Below are 27,875 nucleotides of genomic sequence, written 5' to 3'. Positions count from 1 at the left end.
GGAGTGAGTCAGGTGCCATTCTATTCTAGAAAAGTTCAGGTTTATTGTAGGGATGTTGGGGAAAGGAAAGCAGTGCACAGAAGTCCAGACTGGGGTTTGCCGGAAGCAATGATGGAGATGGGATGGTTCCAGGAATCACGAGCACAAATGACTCCTGGGCACCAGCGGAGAGAGGTTCCAGAATATAAGATGAAAAGTGTCGAGAACTGGACAAACAGCTGGAGCACATGGGCCCAGCCTACAGGCAGTGATGTAGGAGACTGGATTTTTAAAAACTCTGTGCTGACCAAATAAAACACATCTTTGGGCCTGATTCCGTCCAGTGGCCAGCATTCAGCAGCCTTTGGTGGACCTGACTGGATGGACTTATCTCTCTGCCTTAGACCAGGGCAGTAACATCCGTGCAAGTGGAAGGGGCTGGGACATTTGCTGGGTCCCTTGGTCCAGAAGCTCCTGGGGAAGGGAATGGAGAGATTATGACTCTCTATAGCCAGAGGAGGAGAGGTGGGGTATGGGTAGGGAGGGGCAGAAAGTGAGGATGAGGACTGGGAGAATAAGGCAGGCAGCGATGAAGCTGAGAGGTGGAAGGGCGCTGCCTTGGGCTGGACAGGGTTGTTCGGGATTGGAGCACATGGCTGAACAGAATGTGGCACTGCAGAGCCTGCAAGGGGAGCTTAGATCTGCTCATCCAAGCTGGGACCTTCGGTAGCCCTGCAAGGTCTTGGGGTTGGTGGGAGGAAGCCCAAGCTCCAGGCAGCTGGTAGTACAGGCTGATGGGACCTGAGGAGAGGCCCAGAGGTGATGAAGGAGAAAGGGGAAGAGGAAGGTGAGCTGGTTTCTGAGAAGAGTGTGGAGCAAAGGAAATGGCATGGGAGGGAAAGCGGCCTGGCTGGAGTTATGCAGCCCTTTCTGAGAGGGAACCTCGTGAGTCTGCCACACGGCCTGGCTGTAGCTCCTCTCGGCAGGCTGTGAGGCAGGGCAGCAGTGGCTCCAGCCTGGTCCCTGGCAGGCTGGAGAGGGAGAGTTGTAGAGCAGCCAAAAGGGAGGGAGGGAGGCCCCTGCCTGCTGGGGGTTCCAGATTCTAGAGCTGTCTCCACCCAGAGCCTTTGGCCGAGTTGCTCTGGACTTCCTCCTCTGCCTGCCCTCAGTCCTTCCTGAACCACAGATTTCTCTCTGCTGCCACTTGGAAACAGAGCAAGCCAGGAACAGGACCCATGGCTCCTGGCAGGGCTGAGGCAGGGCAGCAGGCTGGGAGGACAACTGTGTTCACCCTGTAGGCACAGTAGAGTCAAGCAATCAGAGAGGAAGGATTGGAGAGGACTGGGAGAGAGGGGAGCAGACAGAATGGGAGAACAAAAGCGGCCCCTGAGCATGAGCAAATGGGAGTGAGCCCTGGGGGCTGCTCTCCCTGGTCCTGGTGCTCCCTCTTGGCCTTGGAGTCTTTGCTCAGCCCAACTGCCCAGCCCATACCTGGCAGGCAGGTGATAGAAGCTGAAAGGCATGAGGATTCTGCAGGCAGCTTCTGGCCTGCTGGACATGGAGGCGGTCAGGAAGGAGACACTCATATTGCCCCTTAGTCCAGAAGCTTTCATCCTAATTTTGAAGGTCAAGCAGTGGTGCCTGCCTTAGCGTGTTGTCCCAAGAGAAGTTAGTGATGTGTTGGGAGCCTCTGTGCACGGCTCTGCTTTGGAAAGACTATGTGTGCTGGTGGTGTCTAGCTAAGCCTGCCTTCTATGCGCTGGGAAGCTGTCTAAATGGCTCTGGCTCCCAGGGAGCTCTCGAAAGGAGTCAGTCTTGTCAAACTGGGAATTGGTGGTTTGCTATTCAGAAGGCTTCCGGCTAAAGGGATTGTTTGGTCCCAGAATGAAAGTCCCTGCTATCACTGCCTGTTTGGGATGCTAGTGAATGTTCCCTGGAGAGTACATGGTTGAAGGGACAGTAGACATCCTGATGGGTCAATGAGCAGGGGTCCTGAAAGATACACACAAGGCCCCGACACATCTGGTCTGTGTGCATGCACATGTTTGGGGATGTGAACGCTCGTGAGCAGTGTGCATTTGCTCTGCTAGATGAGTGAACCAAGCCGTGTATGATGACCAGGGTGGAGGGTGCATGTAGTATCGCACTAGGAGAACTGGAAGCAGGTGTTTCGTGTGTGTCTGCTGACGTCCTCAAAGGGAGCATGTGTTTAGGCAGAGACAAAGATCAAGATAGTTACCTCATTTTATCATTTGCAGAGTGGATACCACACTCGCTTCCCCCAGTACCTTACTTTTCTTCCTCTTTCTCCTCCTCTTCGTTCCTCAGGTTAGCTGGTTTGGGTTAGGGGGCCAATCTCAGAAGACTCTAATTAAAGAGTGAGGAGAATCTGATAAGATAAGGAAGGCCATCTTTCCTCTAGGAACCAATGGAGGTTTCATGTTCCCCACTCCCCGCTGCTTCCCCGAGGAGCTGACACTAGGGCAGGCAGCCTTCCGACTGTGACTGTCTGGAGTCTGGGGGAGCCAGAGAGAAGGAGGTATGACCGGGGTTGGGACTCGGGTTCCTTACCCCATTTGCAATGGTCCTGGAAGGGAAACCCTAGCAGACTCCAGATGAGAGTGAGGGGAGGGTAGAAGAGACACGGCAGAAGACGGGAAGAGAGAAGTGGGAGCCGGATGTGATCAACACAGACATGCCCTGCTAAGGCCTAGTTTTTGGCCACAGAAATGGACTGTACAGGGTGAGGTGTGGTATCTTTTTTTTTTTTTTTTAATTAGGGAGGGGGCTATGAAGTAGTTTAGCCCGTCTTTGGAGCTGAGCACTTAGCTCCTGCACAGGGTACAGCCCTGGTTAGGTTTCAGCTCCTCCTAGAAACAATGCTCACCGGCACTCTCGACCCTCTGCCCTCCCACCCAGCACATGTACTTTTCTTCTTCCCCCACCCTCATTTCCCCTGAACTTGGCTCTGTAGATCAGGTCACTCCTGGCCCCATGGAGACAGCCAGGAAGGCCATGCAGACTCCCTTAGGAGATGACCTCCCAGGGTGGGTACAAAAAAAGTTGAGAGAAATTCATTTCATGGCCAGTGGCTGCTTAGAAAAGGCGATTCCAGCATCCGAATGTGATAAATGTTAACTGAGCATTAATCGCATTAAAGAGGGCCCTATAAACTTTTCATTTCTAATTAAATTCGTCCAGTGATGCTGCCCAAGCGAGTACTCTGGGCCTTTGTTTATGTGGAAAATTAAAATGCAAATACAATGGGATTTATTTCCAGGAGTGGAGTGATGGTCTGGCCCCTCTGGCTACTGGTCTCCAGGCCTGTCAGGTCAGGTGACTGCTTCTTTGGAGGTGCTGTCCCCCTTGTGACAGATTCTCATGTGAAGGGAGAGGCCAGAGTTCAAGGTCAAATAGAGTTAGTAAATGGGGAGAAGATGTGGAAAGAATTGAAGAGAAGGAGAAAAAGGCAATAGATTACTAGAAATATAGGGAGTCATTGTTCTGGTTTCCCACCCTCCTTCCCCACCAGCTCACACTTCTAGGAGTATAACCCCCAAAACCGTAATTGTGAATATCACCACAAGCCTCCTCTGCAGCTATGAGATGAAGGGGTACATGGGAGAGAGAATTTGGAGGAAGCAGCCCTGCCAGGCTCGGCATGATGGCTCACACCTATAATCCTAGCACTTTGGGAGGCTGAGGCAGGAGGATCGCTTGAGCCCAGGAGTTTGAGACCAGATTGGGCAACATAGTGAGGCCCATCTCTATTAAAAAAAAAAAAAAAAAAAAAAGAACTAAGTGGCCATCAGGAAGGGTCAAGGGCCTGGATTTATCTCCAGCAGTTTGAGGGTCAGCTGCCGTCCACATTAGGGTTTCACTGGGCTCTTCCTGCCAGTGCCAAGTGGCATTGACATGGGGCAGTGAAGCATAGAGGCACAAACCGAGGAGAACATTGTGCATGCACGCCTGCACGCACGCAGCCTTCTTGCACATAAGGAGAGCCAGTTTCTCATAAGAATAAACAAATGTCCCTTGCAAGGAGTCCTTTAGTGCCATGATCTCTTTGATAAAAGTGGTAATCCTAAATGCTACTGAATGGAACAATCTAAAGTTCCTATTTACTAAAAACATAAATTAAATCGAGGGGAGAGAAAACCTGCATAAGAAAAATTAGTTGGATATATCAGTTAGAGACACTGAAAGATAGCTATGCTGCTTTCTGGATAAGGAAGTTGTAAATAGCATTAAAAAGTCAAGCAGGAAAGGAAATGGAGGTAGGAGAAATGATAAAAGACAGAGCACTAAATCACAAATAGGGGTACATGTACAAAGTCACAAACCGGCTTTATGCCAAGCTTTGCAGAATCCACAGCTTGGACTGACAATACGTAGTGATGTTAAATGCACAGGCACGCAGGCTTCCAGAGAGTGTCAGTATGCAGAGGGTGGACTGGTCGCACCATGGGCAAGCTGTTGTCTGTGCTGGACTCTGGGATTGATCCATCGGTTCCTCCATGCAGGGATCTGATTGGGTACAGGTCAGTAGGCAGTCGAGGATACAGCTGTATGAGGTTTTTAAAGGTCTTTAAACACATGAGTCTCTTGTGAGCTGGATCCACCTTCTAATGGATCTCCAAGGTAGCAACCCATTCCCAGAACACTGCCTGCTTGACTGGTTTTGTCAAATAGCTGCTACCCCTCTCCTCTTTTGTCTGTTTTATTCTGGGCTATTCTTTTCCTTTTTAGTGTTCACTTATGCCTCTTGGAAATGCATGAGCACTTGCTGACAAACAGGTTAATGACTGTGGCAACTCCCAAACATCTAGATGGAAACCAAAACTTTAGTCAATCATCTATAAAGGTTGTCAATATGATGCCAAAGATCTGGCGATTTAGAAATGTCCACATAATTGATTGAATTTCTCAGTTTTTCATCCAGGCACAGAATCAACACATTGGGAAACACCTGTTTTCAGAGAAAAATATTCCAGGAAACAAAGTGTTTTGGTTAGAAAACATCTTTGATGTGTTTGAGTCTGATTTCTGGCTTGAAAGGAGGCTGGGCTGGGCTCTAAGTCAAGCGGAGATCTGGTGGTTAGAGTCGTTAGTATTGGAACGAGCACAGCTGGTGAGAGGTTTCCTTCCCCGAAAGAAAGTCAGGGCCAGGAGGGCAGGTCCCTTTGTCCAGAAGCTTAGGCTGTCTGTTAGGCCTGGTTTCTCTAAGGGAGTCCACTTTGCCATTTTAAGGGAGACTGTCAGGTTCTTAATACATGTGACTTTTTCTTCATTTATCTTTTCATTCATCCATTCAGAAACAAGTAGGTGCTTAGCAAGCACCTACTATGTGCCAGGCAATTCACATAAAGCTATGTGGCATAGTGTTAGAAAGCAGGCTCTGGGGAGAAACTGCCAGAGTTTGAAGCTGGCTTCCCTACTCACTGGCTAGAGGGTACTGGGTCCATCTCATATCCTCTCTGGTCCCCAGTTTCTCACTCATATAATGTGGCAGATAATCATGTAGGTCTCTCATAAGTTCTCGTGAGGGTTAAATGAGTGAGTCCACATAAACCTGCTTAGAATTGCACCTGGCAAGTATTAAGTGCTCAATAAATGCTAGTTATTATTATTGCAGTAGTAATCATCAAGTCTGTATTTCTTGTTATGTGTCTGTTTCAGTGTGTATGCATTCTGCTTTGTGTATACACACACACTGAAATTTTTTTTTTTTTTTTTTTTTTTTTTTGAGATGGAGTCTAGCTCTGTCGCCCAGGCTGGAGTGCAGTGGCGTGATCTCGGCTCACTGCAACCATTGCCTCCCGGGTTCAAGCAATTCTCTGCCTCAGCTTCCTGAGTAGCTGGGATCACAGGCACCCGCCACCCCGCCCGGCCGATTTTTGTATTTTTAGTAGAGAGGGTTTTACCGTCTTGGCCAGGCTGGTCTTGAACTCTTGACCTCAGGTAATCCGCCTGCCTTGGCCTCCCAAAGTGCTGGGATTACAGGCGTGAGCCACCGCGCCCGGCTGAAATATTTTTAAGTAAAAAAGTTTGAAGAGCCAAAAGGATATTCTGTGAACAGAATTGTGTATCATGAATGCCAGTGAGAATCGTAGTCTCTCGTGAGCCCAGATGGATTTAGAAAGAGGACCCACTCAGTGTATTTCCAGAAAAAAAGACCTTCTATGATTCAGTAATCTGACCATTGAGCAGAATTAGTCAGATAATTGTCCCTTTGTCAACTTTGAGAGCCCAGCCCTTGTGTGTGTGTGTGTGTGTGTGTGTGTGTGTGTGTGTGTACTTCATATAACTGCACACTCCTTCTCTTGGATGAGCCCGTTATTGCTTGAGGAATTGAAAGTTGGCATTTTCTGGGCTTCATGGCATTTTTGTAGGTTGTGGCGCTTTGCATTTTGTAGGTTTTTTAAAAGATAAAATGAAATGGTAGTGGGGAAAAATCCTTATTTGATGCATTTGAAGTGTTCCACTGATTCTTAAATGTCATAGAGGGGAGAGGAAAGGGAGGTAAACAGGAAGAGGACGGGAAGAGAGGAAAGAAATGGAGATAAGAAAAAGGAAGAAGAAAGAGGAAAGGGAGAAGTGAGCAAATATTTAACAAATTCAAACCAAATCTGTCTATTCTTGTCTGGCATGTCTGGATGTTCTAAGGAAGCATGGGAGTTTGACAATCATTGCAGTTATTTCCATTGCTAAGGAGTAAAATTTTTTAAGAAAAAAATTTCAGGAAAAAATTACTTTGGGCTTAATCTATTTGATGCAATGGCTCCAACTAACTGGACAACTGCAAATTCTATTTATTCTTTGCCTGACAAGAGTAAAGATGAAAACCAACGTTTCCCAAACTCCCAACTCCCAAAGATGTGTTTCTCATCTTTATGGGAACTTTCATGGAACAAGACTGAGGTGCGATCCCATTCTTGCCTCAAGTTCTCCCTGCCCCTTTGGCTTAGTTAGGTGACCAAGTTCAGCTCAATGGCCATAAGACCCACACCCAAATACCTAAACAGTCGCTTATCTGATACCTTTTATACCTTTTGCATCGTTCTCAAATTCATAGATTTCATTATTCCTCATTTATGCCTATTAGCTGGTAAAGGTTCTGATTTTAAAATTAGAAAGTAAATGTTTTTAATGAACAAAATTAGAATCCTGAAAGCTCAATCATCCTTACATTTTTCTTGTAGTATGAAACAAGTCAAGGGTTGCCTATTCATTACCGGATGCAGGGCCAGCTGCTGCCCTCTGTGTGGGCATAGGCAGTGGTGAGCTCTGTAAACCCCCAGCCCCTGCCACTCCCCAGATGGCAGAGAGAGAACTACCCTCTGCCCCTGTGCTACTTGGCTGCAATTTTTGCACTTCTCTGCTTAAAACACACACACACACACACACACACACACCTCCTTAATTTGTCTTAGGATTTTATGTACACTAGCACATATGTGTACATGTTTATACACATACATAGGTCAACCTTATGGCTGCTTTACTCAGAAAGCCTTTATATTTATCATCATTATCATCATCGTAGTGGTTAGCAAGTGCTTACTACAGTAGGAACTATTATAAGCATGTTACATGCATTAATTGATTTAAGCATCCTAAACAACCCCATAGGGCTTTATAGGATTGTTATAGATGAGGTAGCTGGAGTACAGATAAGTTAAATAACTTGCTCAAGGTCACAGGCTAAGTAGCAGAAGTAGGATTTGAACCCATGCAGTCCTGGCTCTAAAACCCACATGCTTATCCCCTATGTCATACTTCATATCTACTTTGGATCAAGGGAAGTGCAGGCATAGGCAATCTCTTGGGGAACTCTGTATATTTTGCAGTCTCTTACAAGCTCAAAACAGGGACCCTGCACCCTAGCAGATGGTCACACCTCTGTGTATCTCTGTAGTCTTCCATGGTGTGTGTTCCTCAGTGCAAGTCACTGCTGAGCCACGTCATCTGGAGATACTGGGAAGGAAGAAGATGCTAATGGCTAGAGCCACAGAGTAGAGTGGAATGGGGATGCTTAGAACTAGAGTTTATGCTGCTGTTCCCATTGGGATTGGGAAGTTTGCTCCCATCCATCCTCTTCTAACTGCAGCAAGGATCTGGACTCTCAACTGGGATAAGGTTAGGTCTAGGGGCTTAACTCTCCAAATCAGGCAGACCTGTTCTCGTTTGGTAAAGTCATAACTGTTCAGCAGAGCAGGGACATTTGCTTCCAAGAAGAAAAGAATCGTATTTTTGGTCATCAAGAAGATATTTGTCCTGCATCTCTAGAATCTTCCTTCTGAAAAGCAGAATTGCAAATGACCAGGCCAGAGTAAGCTAAAAGAGCTAAAGGATGGATCCTCTCACCCACAACCACACCAAGAAGGCAATTAAAGCAATTACCGAATCGTACACCACCACCCAGATCCAGCATCGTTACTCAACCCACATCACCAAGGAGACATCCATTAACCTAATCTCTAAGACATACATTAGGGAAAAAAGATGCTGATATGATCAATGAACACAATGATTCAAAGCAGAAACACAGACACTGCCACCAAACAATACTCACATTCCTCCAACTCAGTGTTACACAAAGTGCAGCCACCTCAATACAATACCACAAAACACCAAGTAACAAACATTAAGCTAGCTGCCGGAATGCGTCAACACAATGCAACAATACAAGATAATGCGCAACACAATTCAAACTCTGCATCCCATAGGCACACCCATACCCACAGGCTGAAATCATGTGGCCACTTGAGCCACGTGGGCAGGCACACACAGAGACAGAGCCAGTAGCGCAGCACCCAATTCTCCTGCACACCCAGCAGAAAACGATCACAGCTGCAGTCCTCCCAAGCACAATGCAGCCTGCCAGAAAGCAGCAGCACCATGCCGTTTCTCCAGCAGGTGTATGTGTCCAGACCATCACCTCTAATAAGGCCTCTGGGCTCTCATTGCTAGTAAGAGAGTAAACTGTCCCCTGAGCCTGCTTCCCGAGACAGGACAATTCAGTTCTATCTTGGTTGGGATTTAATAAGACTTCGCTGTTACTGAAAATGACAGAGCTCCAGGGATAAAGGGAAAGGTGGTGGTGGGAGGAGAGCTCACCAAGCTGGGTGCAGGAATTCCCCTTCCTCTACCCAGCCCTACCTTCTGTGGCCATTCCAGAGCCAAAGCCCTCTTGCTGGGTGTTCACGGAGTATCGATTCAGTCTGCAAGCAATTTTAATATTTCTTCAGGGACTTTCCAGCAACAGCACAAGTCATTAATTCACCCTCCCAAATTGCTTATTCAATAGCAGGAACATGGCTCCTGAATAAAGTCCCAGAATTTATGTGACTCGCACGAGTCAGGAGGTCAAACAACTGTTATGGAGCGAAGTTAAAAATCCAAATAAAATATTGACACTTTTTTGGGGAGGGGGAGGGGGGGAAGCAAAGGTATTTAAAATAGGTTTTTGTTGCAATGCCCCCAGGATAAAGAATGGAAGGAGACTGAAGACAAGTTGGAGTTTATAAAATCAATGGAATTTATTGCACAGCTACTTGGCATTTAATAATTCTCTCATTTCCACATCCCCCTCCCCCACCCCATCCTGGCCATAGACAGAGAGATACACAGGTATACAAATGCACATTTATGTACATCAATACTGGTGCATGGACCAATATAAAAACATGATTGTGATGTGAAAATCTCAAACACCCCGGGAAGGGAACAGTGATGGTGTAGTCTCGCTGTAGTTTACATATTTGACAGAAATGGGCATAACTTGGCAGGTATTCATGAAGTAGGTTTTGATAAATATATCCACTATTATAAATCTTAGATCAATGCATTGGAGCAGACCTGAATATAAAGATACATGAATCATAGAAATGGATCCTCAAAACAGAAATTGAGAAACATCTATATGTAGTATCATCATGCAATCATGTACATGATTTGGAAACTAGATAGGTGAAAATAATTTGGAAAATTTGCCCCCCAAACCTACCAGTGCATATAAAATTCACTGAAGCCTATAGCCACTTAATCTAAAATTGTGGTTTGTTTGTAACGCAGACATGATGCTTATCAAATACAGCTATGGCACATGCATGGGAGAGAATAAGCATGTTTAAAATCACAGCTACATGTGCTCTCTGTTAATTGTCTACATATATAATTGCTCAATTTTCCAAAATCGTGGATATGAAAAGGCTGAAGGAAAAATTTGTTCATGTCCAAATAGTTAATATATATATGTGTGTGTGTGTGTGTATATATATATATAAATTTCCCAAAAAGGTCAAATGGTTCATCCTACAGACATTGAAGTCACAAGCCTGGATCCAATGTCTGGCTCTTACCCGATGCACATGTATAATTATATGTCAATTGAAAAAAATAAAAACCAACCAAACAAAAAAATTCTGGCTCCAATGCTATTAAGCATGTGACTTTGGGCAAGTTGCTCGGCCTTTCTGTTGTTTCTTAGGCAAAATAGAGAGGATGGTTATTTGATAGAGTTATAGTTGAATTCGAATGAGAAAATACATTCATTATAATGCCTGTCATATAATGAATACGAAATAAATGATAGTTATTGTTTTTACTATTATTAAATTCAGCTCTTCTATTCAGGCCTAGCCTCTCATAGATTCTACCATCTGCTCTTGATATGACTGACTTATTCTATTCAATGGTTAGCAACATAAGTTCTGGAGTGAGACACTCAGATTTAAATTCTGACTGTGTTACTTAACAGCTGCGTGACCTTCTGTAAGTTACCTAACCTCTCTGAGTCTCAGCTTCCACACCTGTAAGTTATGGACAATAATCTTCATAGGTACTTGTGAGAATTAAGTTAAATAATCTGCATACAGTGCTTTGCGCAGTGCCTGGTATATAGTAAGGGTATATTGGCCCACTGTGTCCCTTAAGATTCTGTCATTGTTATTATTGGCCAGGTGCAGTGGCTCATGCCTGTAATCTCAGCACTTTGGGAGGCCGAGGTGGAAGGATCACTTGAGGTCAGGAGTTTGAGACCAGCCTGGCCAACATGGTAAAACCCCGTCCCTACTAAAAATACAAAAATTAGCTGGGCATGGTGGTGCGCGCCTATAATCCTAGCTACTCGGGAGGCTGAGGCAGAAGAATTGTTTGAACCTGGGAGGCAGAGGTTGAAGTGAACTGAGATTGTGCCATTGTACTCCAGCCTGGGCAACAGTGTGAGACTCCATCTCAAAAAGAAACAAACAAACAAACAAACAAAAACAAAAAACAAGAGCATATTATTGTTATTGTTAATGATATTCATTTGTTATTGAACAAATAGTTATCAAGTACTTACATTATACCAGACACCATTGCTAGGTGCTGGGGAAAGACAGTCATGAGAAAAATAGCAGTGACATCTGCCCTTGCAGAGCTCAGAGTTCAGGGAAGGACTCTACTATGTGAATTGAGTAAGCAAGAAAACAAGGTTTCAGCTCTGTGCTAGACCCTGAGAGGAAGAGGGAAACAGAGAGAAATAGATTGGAAAGCTAGGATAGAGCCAGATTAGGGAAGATTTTGAAGGCTGGGCTGAAGAATTCTGAATTTATCCTACAGGTGATAGGAAGTGATTGTAGGGTTTAGCTGTATCACATTCTTTCAGGAAGAGACAGAGAAAGACTGATGGACTGTTTTTGAATGCCTAAATAGGTGAGAGGTAGGAAAGGCTAGAGGTAGGGAGGCCAGGCAGTCACTATCAGGCCCTATATCTGCTCCTGCTCAGGTGACTGCAGAGGGAGGTGGGCATGCCTGTGGTGGGACGGGAGTAGGTGATGGACAGGTGCAGAGTGGGAGACTTGATCCCAGCAATGAATCTATAGCAGTACCTTGTTCACCTTATATCAAGCAGTCTTCAAGCCTCTGGAGCTTCCCAAGCAGGACCATGGGGGTGGACAGCTGGTAGACTCCAGCTCTAGCCAGAAGCTCTGACAGATGAGGGCAGGGCCAGTGGTGAGAGAAGCTAGTCTGATCACGCTCTGGGCTTGGCATGCACCGCAGACTGGTTTCCAAATGGTTAGTTAAACACATTGCCCCTTAATTTTTAAACCTATGCATATCTTGAAGTTAAATCAATCCATATGCTTACCATTCATCATATAAACCATCACTATTGCCCCCTTGGGCCAGCCCCATGGCCCATCTAGCCTGGTAAATTGTCTCTGGCCTGGGCTTTCAGGGGCACGAGGTGGAAGGATAATCTCCCTCAATGCCAGTCTTTGAAGGCTAAGTTGATGCAGAATATATGCCTGGTATCTAAGTAACCTACTTGGAATTTGGAATTTATCATCCTGGAATGTACCAAAAACCATTTTGAAATTATTTCAATTTTTGGCCGGGTGCGGTGGCTCAAGCCTGTAATCCCAGCACTTTGGGAGGCCGAGACGGGCGGATCACGAGGTCAGGAGATCGAGACCATCCTGGCTAACACGGTGAAACCCCGTCTCTACTAAAAAATACAAAAAATTAGCCGGGCGAGGTGGCGGGCGCCTGTAGTCCCAGCTACTCGGGAGGCTGAGGCAGGAGAATGGTGTGAACCCGGGAGGTGGAGCTTGCAGTGAGCCGAGATCTGGCCACTGCACTCCAGCCTGGGCGACAGAGCGAGACTCCGTCTCAAAAAAAAAGAAAAAGAAATTATTTCAATTTTTAACCTCTGGTTTTGTTTCCACAGAGCAACTGATAGCTTATTGAATTTTGGTGACTATGTCAGCTGGAGTCAGGGTAAATAGATGGAGAGAAACGTGGATTGATAGAGTATGAGAAAGGAAATTTCTTAACTCACTAAGACTTCTTCCCAACTCTCCCAAGGATCCCCTTGAGAAACCAACCAGAAGGATGGTTTCTTCACCCCCTGACTTAAGCTAGTCTTCTCAAATAGAGTTCAGAAACTCTAATTCAGGTCTGAGGTGGGACCCGGTGATTCGCATTTTAGGAAGCACCCCGAGGAATTCTAATGCAGGTAGTTCAAGGGCAGTAGTTTGAGGAAACCCTTCTGCCAGCTTTTTGGTAGGACTTTCATTTCTTGGAGCTCAGCTATGACTTCTGAGAGTCAACAAGAGTTGACACATTTGGGAGGAACCGTGGTAACCTGGAACCCGTGTATGCCAGCAACAGCCTGCCACAGCCAGAATGGAAGGTCCTGCCCACAATTCTGAAGAATGACCTGACCCTTATCAGTGGCCATGTCCAGAACCCTGCCTGACATATGGTCAGTTATCCAGACTGAAATCTGCAAGGCATGTGAGTGAGCATGGGCAAAAAGACCTCTAAACTCAACCCAAACTGCAGCCAGAGGTTACAAAAACAGAGTGTGTTAAGTGATTCAGGCCTGCCTTAAAGGAAGCCACGTGCAGAGGAGATGCTGTTTCCTTTGTGTTTCTGTGGAGAGGAGGAAGTAAATTTCAATTTTTCAGTTCCTGGGGTATACAAGGGGGGAGATTCTAGCTCCTTAGAGTTCTCAGGAGTAGGGACCATTTCCAGGAGAGGTAAACACTTCCTGGGTGATCTATGATATCTCACTCAAGGTTCTGCTGTGAAAAGTCTCCCGCTGTTAGTGTTGCTGACTTGCCTCGGGGCCAAGCCATGGATACGTGCCTGATATAGGCAGCTCTCAAAGACTTGAGTTGAAGCGATAACCACTTGCATTAACTGGGCAAAATATCCCTCGCTGAAGCAAATGTCTTCTTTTTTTTTTTTTTTTGAAACGGAATGTCATTCTGTTGCCCAGGCCGGAGTGCAATGGCACGATCTCTGCTCACTGCAACCTTTACCTCCGGGTTCAAGCAGTTCTCTGCGTCAGCCTCCCCAGTAGCAGAGATTACAGGCACCCACCACCACGCCTGGCTAATTTTTGTATTTTTAGCAGACACAGGGTTTCACCATCTTGGCCAGGCTGGTCTTGAACTTCTGACCTCATGATTCACTCACCTCAGCCTCCCAGAGTGTTGGGATTACAGGTGTAAGCCACCACGCCTGGCCATAAATATCCTTTTTAATACCTTTTTTTTTTTTTTTTGAGACAGAGTCTCACTATGCAGCCCAGGCTAGAGTGCAGTAGCACCATCTCGGCTCACTGCAACCTCTGCCTCCTCCAATCCTGGGTTCCACTTCACCATTGCAATCGTGGGTTCAAGTGATTCTCCCACCTCAGCCTCCCGAGTAGCTGGAACCACAAGTGTGTGAGACCCTGTCTGGCTAATTTTTGTATTTTCAGTAGAGATGGGGTTTCACCATGTTGGCCAGGCTGGTCTCGAACTCCTGACCTCAAGTGATCCACCTGCCTCAGCCTCCCAAAGTGCTGGGATTATAGGCATGAGCCACCATGCCCAGCTGCAAATATCATTTTGTTCTGTAAGATGATCGAGTTTATAATGCCCAGGCTGCCTGAGGCCACTGGCAGAGGCCCCCATGACCACTTGTCTGACTTAGTGGGCAGTGGGGCCAGCTAATCTGGCACATTCTCTACCCTGGAGTGCCTTTGATTTACTGAATCAGGAAAGACTCTCCCCATACCAGGGATTAAATATTTTCTGCAAAGACTCTAAAGTGGGCAGTTTACTCCAGGACAATTTAAGCTGATTTATACATGTATATAACACATATATCCAGATACTTGACATCTTGTTCCTAAGAGCAGCCTGCCCCAAGCCTGGTCATGTCACTGGTTTCTTCAAGCTCTGCCAGGAAGTAATTCTAAAATTGGGAAGCAAGTCTGTTCTAGACAGCAGGAAAGGATTTCATGGCGACAAGCTTGGAGACCCAGTGTACAGGGGTTGTCAGCAGTTGGGTCCAGCAGGTGTTATTACTCCCATTTTCTAGTGAGGAAAACTGAGGTTCAGGGAAACCCCTCACCCTTCATTTCTCAGAAGGGACTGAAAATAGAAGTTAAAATATGGGGCCTTTGGGTGTCTCTCTCCTGGAGGCAGTCTAATTTATCAGGTAAGGGATTAGTCCCTAGGATTAGTCTACCTGAATTCAAATCCCAGATTTGCTATTTATTAAATGGGTGACTTTGGGCAAGTTGTAATAAGCCTTGTGTGCAAAATGCATTGTTGTGAGGATTAAGTGAACTATTTATTTGAAGTACATAGAACATTGCCTAACATGTAGTAGATACTCAGTACACAGTTTTTTGTTTTTGTTTTTAAACTAGAGCCTCTCCTGAGGAAGCATTGCTCCTAGAAATCCTGCCCAGCCTAGTCCTGTAAATGCTGCCACCTTACTCCTCCCAAGGTGAGCTGTCTGAGGTCACCTCAATGCTAATAGGACCTCTTCTTGTCTCCACCTCAGGGAGTTTTTGCACACCATTTATTATCATATAATATAATACAATATAATATCAGACATAACATAACATAATATGATGGGTAGGTTAACTTGGAAACCCTGAGGCGGACTGTGGATGGATGGATAGATGAATAGATACATTTGTACTAAGTATACATACATTATATCATTCTATTGATTTGTAAAAAGTTCCCGGTCTGCCTGGCTGTAATGAGATTTTTGAACTTTGCGTGGCGATCAATGAGAGGAATATTATTGGCCTGGAGAATTGATATACCTGCTCTCAGTGGCTTGTTCTGCTCCCAGGCTGCCCCGGCCCCCCAGGTGTACGATTCCAGCAGACACTTAACCTTTTTTACAGTGTCATCAGGCTAAAAGGAATCTAATAGTGACACAGGACTTGTGCTCAGCACTCTGCCACTATTGCTTTCCTGTCACAAATAATTTATAGCCTTCTATTTCCATCCCTGAGCCTGCACCCCAGCCCTGCCTCCTGCTTTCCCCCAGCTCCCAGGAATCAATAAACTCACATAGCCACGTTGGGACTTCAGGGTGCAAGGAGACAGACAGACATACAACGAGAGGGGAAGTGGAGAGAGGAGCAGAGAAAGAGAAGAGAGAGACAGAGAGTGAAACACAGAGAAAAGAATGGGGAAGGAGGAGGAAGAGAGAGAGCAGAACTAGAAGAGTAGGAGGAATGTCTGGTGCTCTCTTTTTTTTTTTTTTTTTTTTTTTTGAGACGGAGTCTCGCTGTGCTCCCAGGCTGGAGTGCAGTGGCCTGATCTCAGCTCACTGCAAGCTCCGCCTCCCAGGTTCACGCCATTCTCCCGCCTCAGCCTCCTGAGTAGCTGAGACTACAGGCGCCCGCCACCACGCCCGGCTAGTTTTTTGTATTTTTAGTAGAGACGGAGTTTCACCGTGTTAGCCAGGATAGTCTCGATCTCCTGACCTCGTGATCCACCCGCCTCGGCCTCCCAAAGTGCTGGGATTACAGGCTTGAGCCACCGCGCCCGGCCGACTGGTGCTCTCTTAAAAGGTGGAGGGCTTCTCTCTTTCTTCTTGAGTCTAACGCAGTGTTAATAGGAGTCTCATACAGGGCTTTCATTCTTACTCACAGAGCCTGAGATGGTGTTGATATCCAAGTTGGTGAGAGGTGGGGGTCTTCCAGGAATTTAACCAATGAGGGAGTGGCCTCCCCACCTGCCCTGTCATCCTTTGCTCTGAAGTCCTGCCATGACCCCCTGCCATCCCTTGGGTACCCTGTGGATCCTTGCCAGTGACCCCAGTGGGGCTTGGTCCAGTCCCCAGTCTGTCTTCTTCAGAGTCTGACGCAACCTCCTTTTGGGTCGGATGTTGCCACCGCTGCTGCAGTTTCTCGTCTTCTCAATGCTCTTCCCAGGGTCTCAGTGGCAACTGCATTGACCAGTCTGGGGCATACTGGGTAGGGAGGTCTCCTGCGTGCATCTGGCTCAGCCCCTAAATTGAAAGCAGCTGGGCCTAGGGGTCACCCGTAGGAATAATAATACTGGTCATCATTGTTGTTATAGGTAGCATTTATTGAACCAACCATCATACTAATCAATTTACATGGAGTGTCCTATTTAGTCCTCACTACAGTCCTATGAAGTGTATGGTAGTATTATCTTCTTTTACAGAGAAGGGAAAAAGAAACTGCCAGGGGTTTCACAGGCAACAAGTAACAAAGCCGGGATTCAGACTAAGGCAGGCTGAGCCCATAACCCATACCCTTCTTCCTTTTGCTGCTCTCACTCCCTTGGAAGTGTGGGAAACTCTAAGTGCCTGGAAGTCCCCATGCGGGGCCCTGGCCAAAGCCCTGGAGATCCCCAGAAAAGGGCGAGCTCTCATCAGAAATGGTGGAGGAGAAAGAGTATCCTGTGAAGGAAAGAGAAGTGGGGAGCGGGCACCCTGGCAGGGCAGTCTCTCTGTGGATATGGAAAAATGACACCTCCCAGCTTCTGAGCAGAGCTGTGTCCTCCAGGGTCCCGGCTGCACCCTCCAGGGATCTATATCCAGAACTTGACCTTCCAGGCTAAACCTGCCCGGGGCCATGGAGGTTTGGTGTGTGTCTGGCTATCTTGTGAGGCCAAGTATGAAAAAGAATTGGAGAAGGAGGAGGAACATGGGGAAATGGTATCAGGCCATCATCATCAACAACTACTTTACTTCATTCATCCTTTAGCCCCGAGTGAAATTGCCATGAGTTGTTGGGTTGTCGTATGGGAGACAGGAGGACAATGGATGACCATCAGATTTCCACGATCCCAGTTCTTAAATTCTCCGAGATCAGCTCTAGGTACTGGCAAGTGCCCACTGCCTGAGGTCATGGATGGACACCAAGAGCATTAGTAACTCACAGCAGGCACCCTGCCCAGCTCCTCCTCCATGCACCACCAAGCCACTGTCAGGGAGTAGTGATTTTCCATCGCTTGCTGCCTCAGCTAAATTTGCACCAGTGCCCTAGGGGTCAGAGGCTCTGGGTAACAAAGACAGAAACTCCCCAAGCCCATCCAGTTATCTCTCTCAGCCAGCCCCACCTCTGGGGTTCCCTTAGTCAAGAGTCCATCAGCCCTCAAGCCAGAGCCACCCACAGGCCCAGTGAACTCACAGAAGCTTTTGCTGCAGTAAACTAGGAGCAGCTACTCTGAGCTGCTCAGCATCTTTCTAGACTTTTCTTGTAGGTGATTGTACACCACCTCTCAGCTACTATCCAATCTTTTCCATTGTGATCATACTCCAAACCTTCCCTCCAACTCTTGGGAGATGACCTTGCCTTCTGCTTTGCTGAGAGATAAAAACCGTAAAAGCTCCTTTTCAAAGCTTTGGTCACCTAAAAATATGCCATCTCTGGCTAACACTTCCCTGGAGTCTGCACTCCATTTTTCCTTGTTCTCTCTTGCTCTGTTAATCATCCACAGTCCCTAAGGCAATTTCAGTCTCTTCCTCTTCACTGGTTCTTCCTCCTCAGTCTACAAGCTTATCCAGGTCTTTCCTACCCAGGAAGTCCTTCCCTCCACTTAGCTACCCATTCCATCCTCCACCTTCCACACTTTCCTGTCCTTTCCTTTTCCAAAAACTTCTGAGGCAATACTCTCCGTTTACCGCCCTGCCTCGCTTTCCTCCCTATGCATTCCCTAACCTTGTTCTGTCTGGCTCCTGCTCCACTTGCTTTGCTGAGACTCCTCCTCAAAGCCATTAATGGCCACCAGAATCCCAAATCTGTGCCTCTTCTTGTTCCCAATTCCCTTCAGTCTCCACGTTGCTGTTGGCACTGCAGGTTGTGTTTTTCTTGAAACATTCTTCTCCATTGACTTAGGTGAAACTGACCTATCTTGGTCTGCCATTTCCTGTGCAACCAATTCTCTGACTCCTAGGCAAGGTCAGTTTCTTTTCCCAGTCCCTGGAAGTAAATGTCCTCCAGTATCCACTCCTTAGGCCTCTTGTCTTTTAAATACTCCTTTCCCTGGTCCCTGACAGTCTCCTAAATCCATACCTCTTTGCCTGCTGATGCAGGGGCATTGCACCTGGATGCTCCCCTTTCATCTCAAGTGCTGCACATCTAGGACCAACGCTACCACTTCCCTCCAACACCAGTCACCTCCCTACAGCCTTATTCCTGACCTGCTGATGTAAACTCCACCAAGCTTCCAGTTACACAAAACTGAGGTTGTAAAGCCATGGTTGACTCCAGTTGGTTGCCAAACTCCGGCCATTCTGCCTTCCTCTTGTCTTGCAAATTCTTCCCTTTCTTTCCTGAGACCAGCTCCATATCGCCTCATGCCTCATGTATATGTATGTTGCTTTACTGGGATCTGTTTGTACAGATACCCACTCGTTTAGAAATCACTCATGGTTTAAGACCCTCTAAACCTGGTTCCTACATGTTGGGGGCAGGATGACAAAGTAACAAAAAGCATAGATTTTAGAGGCTGTGTTCTGAGTCTGCCCTAATTGGTACCGTGATATTTGTTTTGAGACGGAGTCTTACTCTGTCACCTAGGTTGGAGTGCAGTGGTGCAATCTGAGCTCACTGCAACTCCTGGGTTCAAGCAATTCTCCTGCCTCAGCCTCCTGAGTAGCTGGGATTACAGGTGCATACCACCACACCTGGCTAATTTTTGTATTTTTAGTAGAGACGGTGTTTCACAATGTTGGTCAGGTTGGTCTCGAACTCCTGACCTCGTGATCTGCCTGCCTCGGCCTCCCAAAGTGCTGGGATTACAGGCATGAGCCACTGCACCCAGCCAGTAGTGTGATCTTGAGTGAGCTACTTAAACTTGTCTCAGCTTTGGTTTTCAATTTGCAAAATGAGGATAATAGTCTCTACTTTGGAGGTGGTTGTGCAAATTAACAGTAATATATATAAGTCATATAAATTGTGTATAATATTGGCACATAGTAGATGTTCAGTAAGTGGAAAATGGTGATGGTTCTCATCACATCCAAGTTTTCACCCTTGTTTCCTCTTAGTCCTTTGCCTGCCTCCACTCTTTCTGGCTGACCGCTCTGGGCATTAACCCAGAAGGCAGCAGGTTCGCATGGCTTCTGCTTCCACCAGCTTGTGATGCCCTCCCTTCTACTTCTTTGTTCATCTTAGGATCAAGTTATTTTTTACTGGGGAAAGAGACAGTGGAGATCCTGTAGTCCAACCCCTTCATTTACAGCTGAAGAAACTGAGGCCCAGAGAAGTTGAGAGATGAGACCAAGGCTATGTGGCTTCTTAAATGCAAAATCAGAAGCAGGACTCAGGGCCCCTGCCACGTAGCCCAGTGTCCTTTCCGCCATCCTCTGTGCCTCTGATTTCAGCCCTACTCAGCTTTGAAGATCTACATCAATTTCCCTGTCTTCAGCGACTTCTTCCCCAGTTCCCTCTCCTGCAAGGGGAATGGTTCCTCCGCTCCAACTTTCCGGCACTAACTACCTGATTCCCTCTGGTAACTTAGCTTTTTCAGGGGTTAAGTCTCCCCTCCCCACCTTCATATCCAGCACTATGAGCTGGCTTATCCCAACGCCTGCAAGTGTTCAGGAAAAGCTTTTAGAGCTGACTTGGTTCATGGTTTGTGACTCACCTGGCTGGTTGAGGTGAGCTTGGCTCACATGCCTCTCTGTGGGGAAGAGCAATGCTATCAGAAAAGTGGCTTCCAAAGGCCCCTCATTTGACCAGTGGGTTGGGGGAGCATTCCTCAGTCTTGGCCCTGGGACTGGTCTTTGGCATCACTGAGCCCTGGGTTTTTCAGATCCCTGAAAAGCAGGCTCCTGGGATGTTTGATTTGGCCCCTTCTCCCCAAGATGTACAGGGAGGGCACCAGACCTTTCAATCAGGTTGGCGAAGAAGCTGCAATCCAAGTAAGAACCTCAGAAAAGGAGGCCAGCAAACCAGCCAGCCATATGGGAACAAGGCTCTGACTTGTTTGAGGGCAGTAAGTGGGCTCAAGAGGAGGTTGTTCAGGACCTGACATCTGGCAAGGGGATTGTGTGCTGTGTTGGAGTCCTGGGGACAAAAGGGTCACCTGTGACCCAGCCCCTCCCTGGCTACTTCTCATTCTTTCAGGATATGGGGAAATCTCATCCTCTCAACTCTGAAGGACTGTGATACAGTCCCAAGTAGGAAAGCCAGCTCCAAAATGATCTCAAATCCCAGGAGGTCCTGGTACCAGGAGGAGATGCATGTGTGGTTGAGGAGAGAAAGATGGACAACAAGCCACCAGGGCAGTCCTCACCCTGCAGAAAGAGAAAGAATGCTGTGCTCACTGGGTCTGCTGCCCTGATCCTTGCTACCAAAAATCAAACAATAATTTGGGTGATGCACATAGCAGGACATAAGGCAGGCTGCATTCACCCAGAGCTACATTAGGTTGGATCTGCAGAGCCAACAGAAGGAAAACCCTGTGCCTTGCAGCAGTCAGTGAGGGCAGGGACGCAGGGAGCAGATGGATGAGGAAATCGCTGAGGAACTTGGGAGAGAGCCCCTTTGCAGGGCTGGGCTGGAATTGGCCGGGGTAGGAGTGGGCATATGATGTGTGATGCTGTTGTGACGCTGTTGCAGAATCATCCGGACCAAAGTTCAGCAGCCTTTCCACCCAACGCCGGATGGGGCTGGGACAGGAGTGACCGCCCCTGGCCACACCATTGGTAAGAGGGCTCAGGGAAGGGGAGGAAGCCGGATCCCACCTAGAGAAAGACAGGAAATGCAGCTCCACCCCTGGGAACTGCCTGCCCGGTTGAGGTCCAGGGCCCATCTTATTTGCCAACTCCTCTCGCCTGAACTCCTGTCCACATAGGGTCTCCCTGAGAGATACTGGTTTACTAGGATTGTTCTTTGCCTCCCACCTTTGTCACCTCCCTCTTCCCTGCCTTAGGCAGTCCCTATCCTCTCCCCTCCTCTCCTCTCTCTAACTGTTTTCCTTCTAGCATTTCTTCTTCTTTTTCTTCTTCTCCTCCTCCTGCTTCCCTCTCCCTCCTTCTCTATAATCTTTTATTTTTATCTGATTCTGTCTCCCTACCTGTGCCCTCTTTCTTTCATATCAACTTTCTTATTCCATCTTTGTTTAACATTCCATCTTGTTCTTAACATTGTCCTTCTGTCTTCTCCCCTTGCCTCCTCTTCTTTTCTCCTTCTGCCCTTCCCTGTCTTCTCTCTTAGGTGTAGCTCTGGCTCTGTTCTGTCTCCCTCCTTCCTCATGGCCTCTTTCCTCTTGGCCTTTCTCTCTTGATTGCTCAACCTCTGTCTCACCCACTCTGTATCTCTCTTCCTCTCTCCATCCTCCTGATTCTTTGAGCCATGCTTAGGGCCTCTCGGAGACGTGACCCAGGCCTACTAGAACACCTGCTAACACTCCTCCTCTGTCGCCAGCGCACATAGACTAGCTTCCCTCTGGCCCAAGGAGAAACTTGGTGCTACTGTAGCCATAGATGAGGCCTGGGGTTTGAGGGGCTGGGATGTGGTTACATTTTTCCTGCTGTTCCTCTTGACAGTTGTCCCCTTCTTTCTTGACCAGCAGGTAATAGAAATGGCTAGTTCCAGCCCTCCAGGAGTTGGCAGGAGCTGTTGTTTACTAGGCCAGTGTTACAGTGTGTGCTGGGAGGGAGGGTTGGGCCAGGCTGTACCTGAGTTGATCACCATGGAGTGAATGGGTTCACTAATCTGTGCCCTAAGGGAGAAATTAGGAGTTTCTCAAGTGATTTCAAGACCAAAAGCAGCTGAGAAAGAGAATTGCACACTCCTGGGGAACATCAGGACCAGTCTTGTGTCCCCTAGAGAATCAGAGACACATCTTAGAAAGCCACAGACTTTAAATCAGGATTGGTAAAGACTCAGCCCAGGAGACTGAGAACAATGAGCTGGGTCTTCATTAGAAGGGTTTGCCCAACTCCAGGGACTGGATGAGCTGTGCAAGGGGGTATCCAAAGAGCTGTGCTCTCTAGAGGACCATGGAGGTGCTGCCTAGATGGAGACAGCTTTGGTGTTTCCTGGGCCTGTACTTCATCCGTCTTTAGGATAGTGAGTTTGAGAACCCCAGTGAAATCCACAGGTCTGCAGAGAAGGCCTGGGGTTGACTGGGCACCGCTTACCTCAGGGCTGGACAGAAGTGAATAGTAGCCTGTACGTGGCAATGCAATCCCCTCTTAAATAGACCCCAGAGAAGGTAGAGGAACAAGAGGAATGTGAGCTCCTTATCCCTCCTTATGTCCTCTGCTTCTCTCTGCCCCCGAGCCTTGGGGCTTTGGCCTACGATCACAACTGCTATCCTGATGCCATTTCCTCCTTCCTTTCATCCAGTTCCCAGCACGGCCTCCCCTCCTGTTTCCAGCGCCTCCAATGACCCAGTGGGATCCTACTCCATCAATGGGATCCTGGGGATTCCTCGCTCCAATGGTGAGAAGAGGAAACGTGATGAAGGTAGGGAGGAGGGAAGAGGTGTGGCTTCCCCTTCGCATGCTTTGTCCTTGGACTCTAAGCTCCGGTTTCGGCCCGGCCTCGCAGCTGCTCTGCTGTAAGATCAATTTTAGTAGCAAAGCCCAGGTCCCCCAACTGCCCTGCTGGCTCCTGGAGAGAGGGAGGGTGGCTGCTGGTGAGGCCATCAGCTTCACCATCTGCTCAGCAGCCCAGGCTGCCTCACCTGCCACTAGGGCTCACCCTGTTGATCCCTGTGGGATGCCAGGAGGAGAAGCAGGAACTATTTACCTTGGGAAGGTTTTGGAGTTGGGGGAACACCTGGTCTCTGACCTGAGGATGAAAGGCCAACCTACCTTGTCCTTACATGATCCCAATCTGTCCGGAGGTGAGGGAGTGATGTCATGTGCAGCCAACCCTGGTGTCCTTTCTCTTTAACACATGCACACCACCCCCAGTTCAAACCTCACAGGGAGCTGAACATGGGACCCCTCTCTCCTCTTCTTCTCCATGAGTAGAGATGCCACTCCAAATCCCCTGGCCCTCTCCCTCACCTCCCTGGAATGCCTCAAGGTGCAGCCAAGCTGTTAGGAAGGGTGTCAAAGGGAATGGGGAAGGAAGAGGAAGAGGAGAGAAGAAAAGACATAAGGGGGAGAGTGGTGGGGATGAGCCTGGGACAAAGTGTTTTTCAAATGTCATGACATTGGGGGTCTCTTGGTTACCATCTGGTTCTCTTGTGATGCGTAAAGCTGGGGCACAGAGCTGGCAGACCCAGACCAACAGAGACACCAGTGTCTCCGGCCTGCTTTCTGCCCCCATTTTCTCATGGTTCCCTCTGAAGAAGTGGTAACCTCCTGGCCTTCAGAGGATTTTAAAGACATCTCCCAGGAAAGAGACAGAATCCTCAGACAATGAGCGTAAAGGGGTGACCATCTATCCCATTAGCCCAGGACAGTCCCAATTTATGCCTGTTGTCTCTGTGTCTTGGCCAGTCAGCATCTCAGCATCTCCCTTTTCTCTTAGAAATGTCCTGTTTGGACAATAAATTATCTGGTCATTCCACACATAGACAAACCCTCGGTAGGGGAAGCCTAATGGAGTGAGGAGCAGAGAAAAGGGACAACGCTGAGCTTGCCTGGGCCCACAGTCCAAGATCCCCCGGCCTAGGCTGAGGGAAGAGAGTGGGAGAAGCCTGGCCCCCAGCGGAAGGGACAGGGTGGAGGGGAGGCCTAGGCCTGGCAAGACAGTGATGACCTGGCGCTGGCCTCCTTCCAGAAGCCCTAATGGCCTCGTTTCACAGGGAAACAGCTTGTCTGGCTCTATTTCTCCTTCTTCCAAAATATCCAAACCGATTTGGCTGCCACGGCCTTTGCCATTCACTAAATTTCATTGTGGTTGTTTTGGCGGCAGCCTCTGATGGGCAGGGGGAGGTTGTGGGAAAGGCCCTAAGTCCCAATTCTCCCTGAGGCTCCCCATGCTCAGGCCTTGGCCAAGCTCCTTGGCACCCCGAGTTCTTTGATAGAATCTGCCTCAAACCCTAAAAGTCTCTCCCTTAACCAGCAGCCCCTGTGTTTTTTAGGGGGTGAGAGGCCCAGCGGCCCATGGGAGGCCACAGATGCCCCTCTGTAATCTCCCTTTTCAGTCTGAGGCTGTGGCCAAGTATGCCAACCTTGTGGCCAAGTATGCCCTCTGCTGCATGGGCTCCTGTGGGGCAAGAAAGGCGGGGGGTATGGAGGCACTGGCATGAGGCTGTGGTCACCCAGGGCTGCACCTGGCTGGCCCAGAACAGGGTGCTCTCCTGAGCGGTTGATCGCCTTCATTGTTTCTAATCAGTTCAGTTCAGTGAACCTTTCCTGGACATCAGTTTCAAGAAAGGCTTGGTACTATAGGATCCCAAAGCAGAACAAGATATGATTCTTGTCCTTAAGGAGCTTACATTCTAGTGGGGCATGTTAAACATGTGAGCCCAAAGAGCAGATAGGCCCATCAGATACCCTGTTGCGATGGAGGTCTAGATGGCGGGCCACAGGAACTGGGCTGGGGAGGGAGTACATGGCCAGGAAGGGCTGCTCTTTGAAGAGGGGCCTGAGGGATGAAGAGGAGAATGTTCAGAGACAATGGTAACCTGAAATTCTATCTGATAGACTGAGCCTTGTGACCAGAAGGCCCTTTGACCAACCGCTGCAGGGCAGCTTTGGCAGGGATAGAAGGCACAAAGAGATGTAGTGGACAGTAAGGCTGAAGAGACAGGTTAAGGCTACAGGGTAGCAGGCCAGGTCTAGACCATAGAAGGAGTTTAGGCCTTTTTTTTTTTTTTTTTTTCTGAAGGCAGGAGTAGTCTGAGCAGGAAGGGACAGGAGCAGGGCTGGGTTTGGGAAGCTCATGCTCCAGCAGTGTGACAGTGATGCACCAGGGCCATGTTGCAGGAAGCAGTGGAAGTCTTCAAAGCAAGAGATTATGGGGCCCCCAAGTTTCCTCTGAAACATTTACCTGCTGAGCCTATCCAGGTGTCAAGAAATATCAGAGGCTGCACTTTTTTTTTGAGAGACAGTTCTCCTCCTCTTACCAACTCCTCTTAACCAACCCCAGGCCAAATGGAGCTGTATTTTCCCTGGTGGAGGCCAGGCCTATGAGGGAGACCAGTTCTCCCTGACCTCCCCCTCCAATCCTGATCCACCAGCCCCCGGTGGGAAGGGAGAGGAGAGAGCAAAGGTAAAGCTGTGGCAGCCCCTCCTCCCGTTTCCCCCACTCTGGTTGCTTCTAAGCAGCCAGGCCCAGTTTGCATTAGGGAGCAGCTCAGATGATTAAGAATAGGGGAGATAATTATGTGTCAAGATGATGTAGCTCAACTCTGCAGTCAGGCCAAGGTAGCAAAGCAGCTGGCAGGCCAGTCACAGAAGGCAGCCTCGGGCATGGGCTGCAGACACCCAGGTGTGTCCTTCAGTGACTGGGCCAGGACTGCAGTAAAAGAGAACACTGATGGGGAACTGAGGGGTGTTGGGATGGGACTGAGGATGCACATCAAAGGGCTAGACCCTAGAGGGAATGGAGGGGCTCATCTCCCTCCAGGAGGACCCTTAAAGACCCTGCCAGACTGGCCCTCCTTTGGCCTCAAGCACTGTGGCATCTTCCTAGGAGTGTCTTACCCTGAGGGCAAGCTGTGAACCTCTTTGTCCTCCAGGAAGCTGCTCCTCTTTTGCTCTGGGTACAGTTCGGCCTATTCTTCAGCTCTAACAATGTCACGGTGATGGGCATTAGTGAGGACAATCACTGCAGTGCGTGCTGGCGTTATTGGAGACAATCTCAGCAGTAGTTATTGGTGCTCACAGTGATAATGCCCAGAACATTATTGGCATTGGCACTCAGAATATGGACAGTGTTATTAGTATCTGCAGCCATCATTTCCCTGGGGATATTAGGAAAGGACTGATCAGCTGTGACTCTGGGGAAAAACTGGCAGTGACTGTGAGCCTGTTTGAGACCCCTTCCCATGCCTTGGCCTTTGAGAGTATGGAAAACACCCCCTGACTTTCCTTTGAGAAATGTGCTGATCAAGAGGCTTTGACCCTCATCCCAAGAGCCCAGGAGCTCCCAGAATGAGACAGGTAGACAGGCCAGATGGATGAGGAAGTTATATTCTGAAGCACCCAGAAGACAGACTGTCCATCAGTCTGAGAAGGTAGAATCCCCGTTCATATCATGCAAAAATCCTCACTTCTTCTTAGCTGTAATTATGGGTAAGCATGTTAGTGCTGGATTCCCTGGGCCCTTCGAAGGAAAGCCAATTCCCTGAACACTGTGTGAGCTGGTTTGTGTGGCTGGAGGAGAGAGATTCTTGTATGTCCCTATCTGCAATCAGGCTGAAAACTGAAAGTCCTTCGCCTTCACCCAGTTGCTTTTGGCTGGGGCCCAAAACGTTGCTGTTCATCGGTGGTGGTGTTGAAGCACAGGGCAGTTACATAACTTGTCCAAGAATCCAAATGAAGTCATATGGTGAGAGTCTGCTGGTCTGTGTGAGGGAGGTGTGTTGGGATCATCCTTTGAGGTGTGAGATTGCAGGGGGTCATGATACTGCATTCCATTAATTAGGTGTACAATGAATTGTGCTGTTGAGTGGTGCCAAGCTGATGCAGTTGTGCGTTTGCAGGCAGGGCAGGCTGCATGGCTGCAAATGGCCGAGTCCTGTCACTGCCTTTAATAGCTCCCTTCTGCTTTGGATGAAGCTATAACTGGAAGAAGCAGTTTATTTCCTTAGTTAGCTACCATCCTAGAGGTCCCCAAGAGTGTTGCTCAGGTTAGACTTGGAGCAAATGAAGGGATTAAGCCATAGAAATGAGAAGACCTGCCCTTGTCTGGGAGCCTGGCTTGAGGCAACAGAAGGCTGCAGAAACTCCCACCAGGAAGGAAGGCACAGGGTAGGAGTGAGCATGCCATCCCTAGAGCAAGGCATGGATGGGCAGTGGGGCTCAGTGGGAACGAATGTGGCCTCTGGAGTGAGCATAGCAGGTTCTGAATCCTGTTGCCTCTCACTAGTCGGGTAAGTCACCTAACCTTCATCAGCTCAATCTTCTCCTCTGTAAAATGGAGATGGTAATGGCACTTCCTTCTTGGGGACTATGGAGAGGATTCCATGAGGTCATGAATTTAGTGT

General features: G+C 48.1%; 1 protein-coding gene and 1 long non-coding RNA gene across 9 annotated transcripts in view; one reads left to right on the top strand and one right to left on the bottom strand.

Moving 5' to 3' along the window:
* PAX2 (paired box 2) overlaps window positions 1-27,875 on the top strand; it is an 81,607-nt gene that overhangs the window by 9,873 nt on the left and 43,859 nt on the right. For all 7 annotated transcript variants that reach the window (XM_021943591.2, XM_021943592.2, XM_003904143.5 and 4 more), the window contains exons 3-4: window positions 21,377-21,462; window positions 23,111-23,230. In XM_021943591.2, the coding sequence (XP_021799283.1) occupies window positions 21,377-21,462; window positions 23,111-23,230 (206 nt within the window). The remainder of the gene's footprint in view (window positions 1-21,376; window positions 21,463-23,110; window positions 23,231-27,875) is intronic.
* LOC103887687 lies at window positions 369-12,201 on the bottom strand. Of its 2 annotated transcripts, none has more exons than XR_004176922.1 (4): window positions 12,116-12,201; window positions 4,323-4,506; window positions 2,219-2,346; window positions 369-453 (listed from the first exon to the last, which is right to left on the bottom strand). It is a non-coding gene; the product is annotated as an uncharacterized LOC103887687 (long non-coding RNA). The 2 variants fall into 2 exon arrangements; XR_004176921.1 differs by having other exon boundaries at window positions 4,323-4,544; window positions 12,116-12,199.

Source organism: Papio anubis, chromosome 11, assembly GCF_008728515.1.
Source record: "Papio anubis isolate 15944 chromosome 11, Panubis1.0, whole genome shotgun sequence".
Taxonomy (NCBI): Eukaryota; Metazoa; Chordata; class Mammalia; order Primates; family Cercopithecidae; genus Papio; species Papio anubis.
The sequence above is the reverse complement of the archived record's forward strand: the minus strand, read 5'-3'. Positions and strand labels throughout refer to the sequence as shown.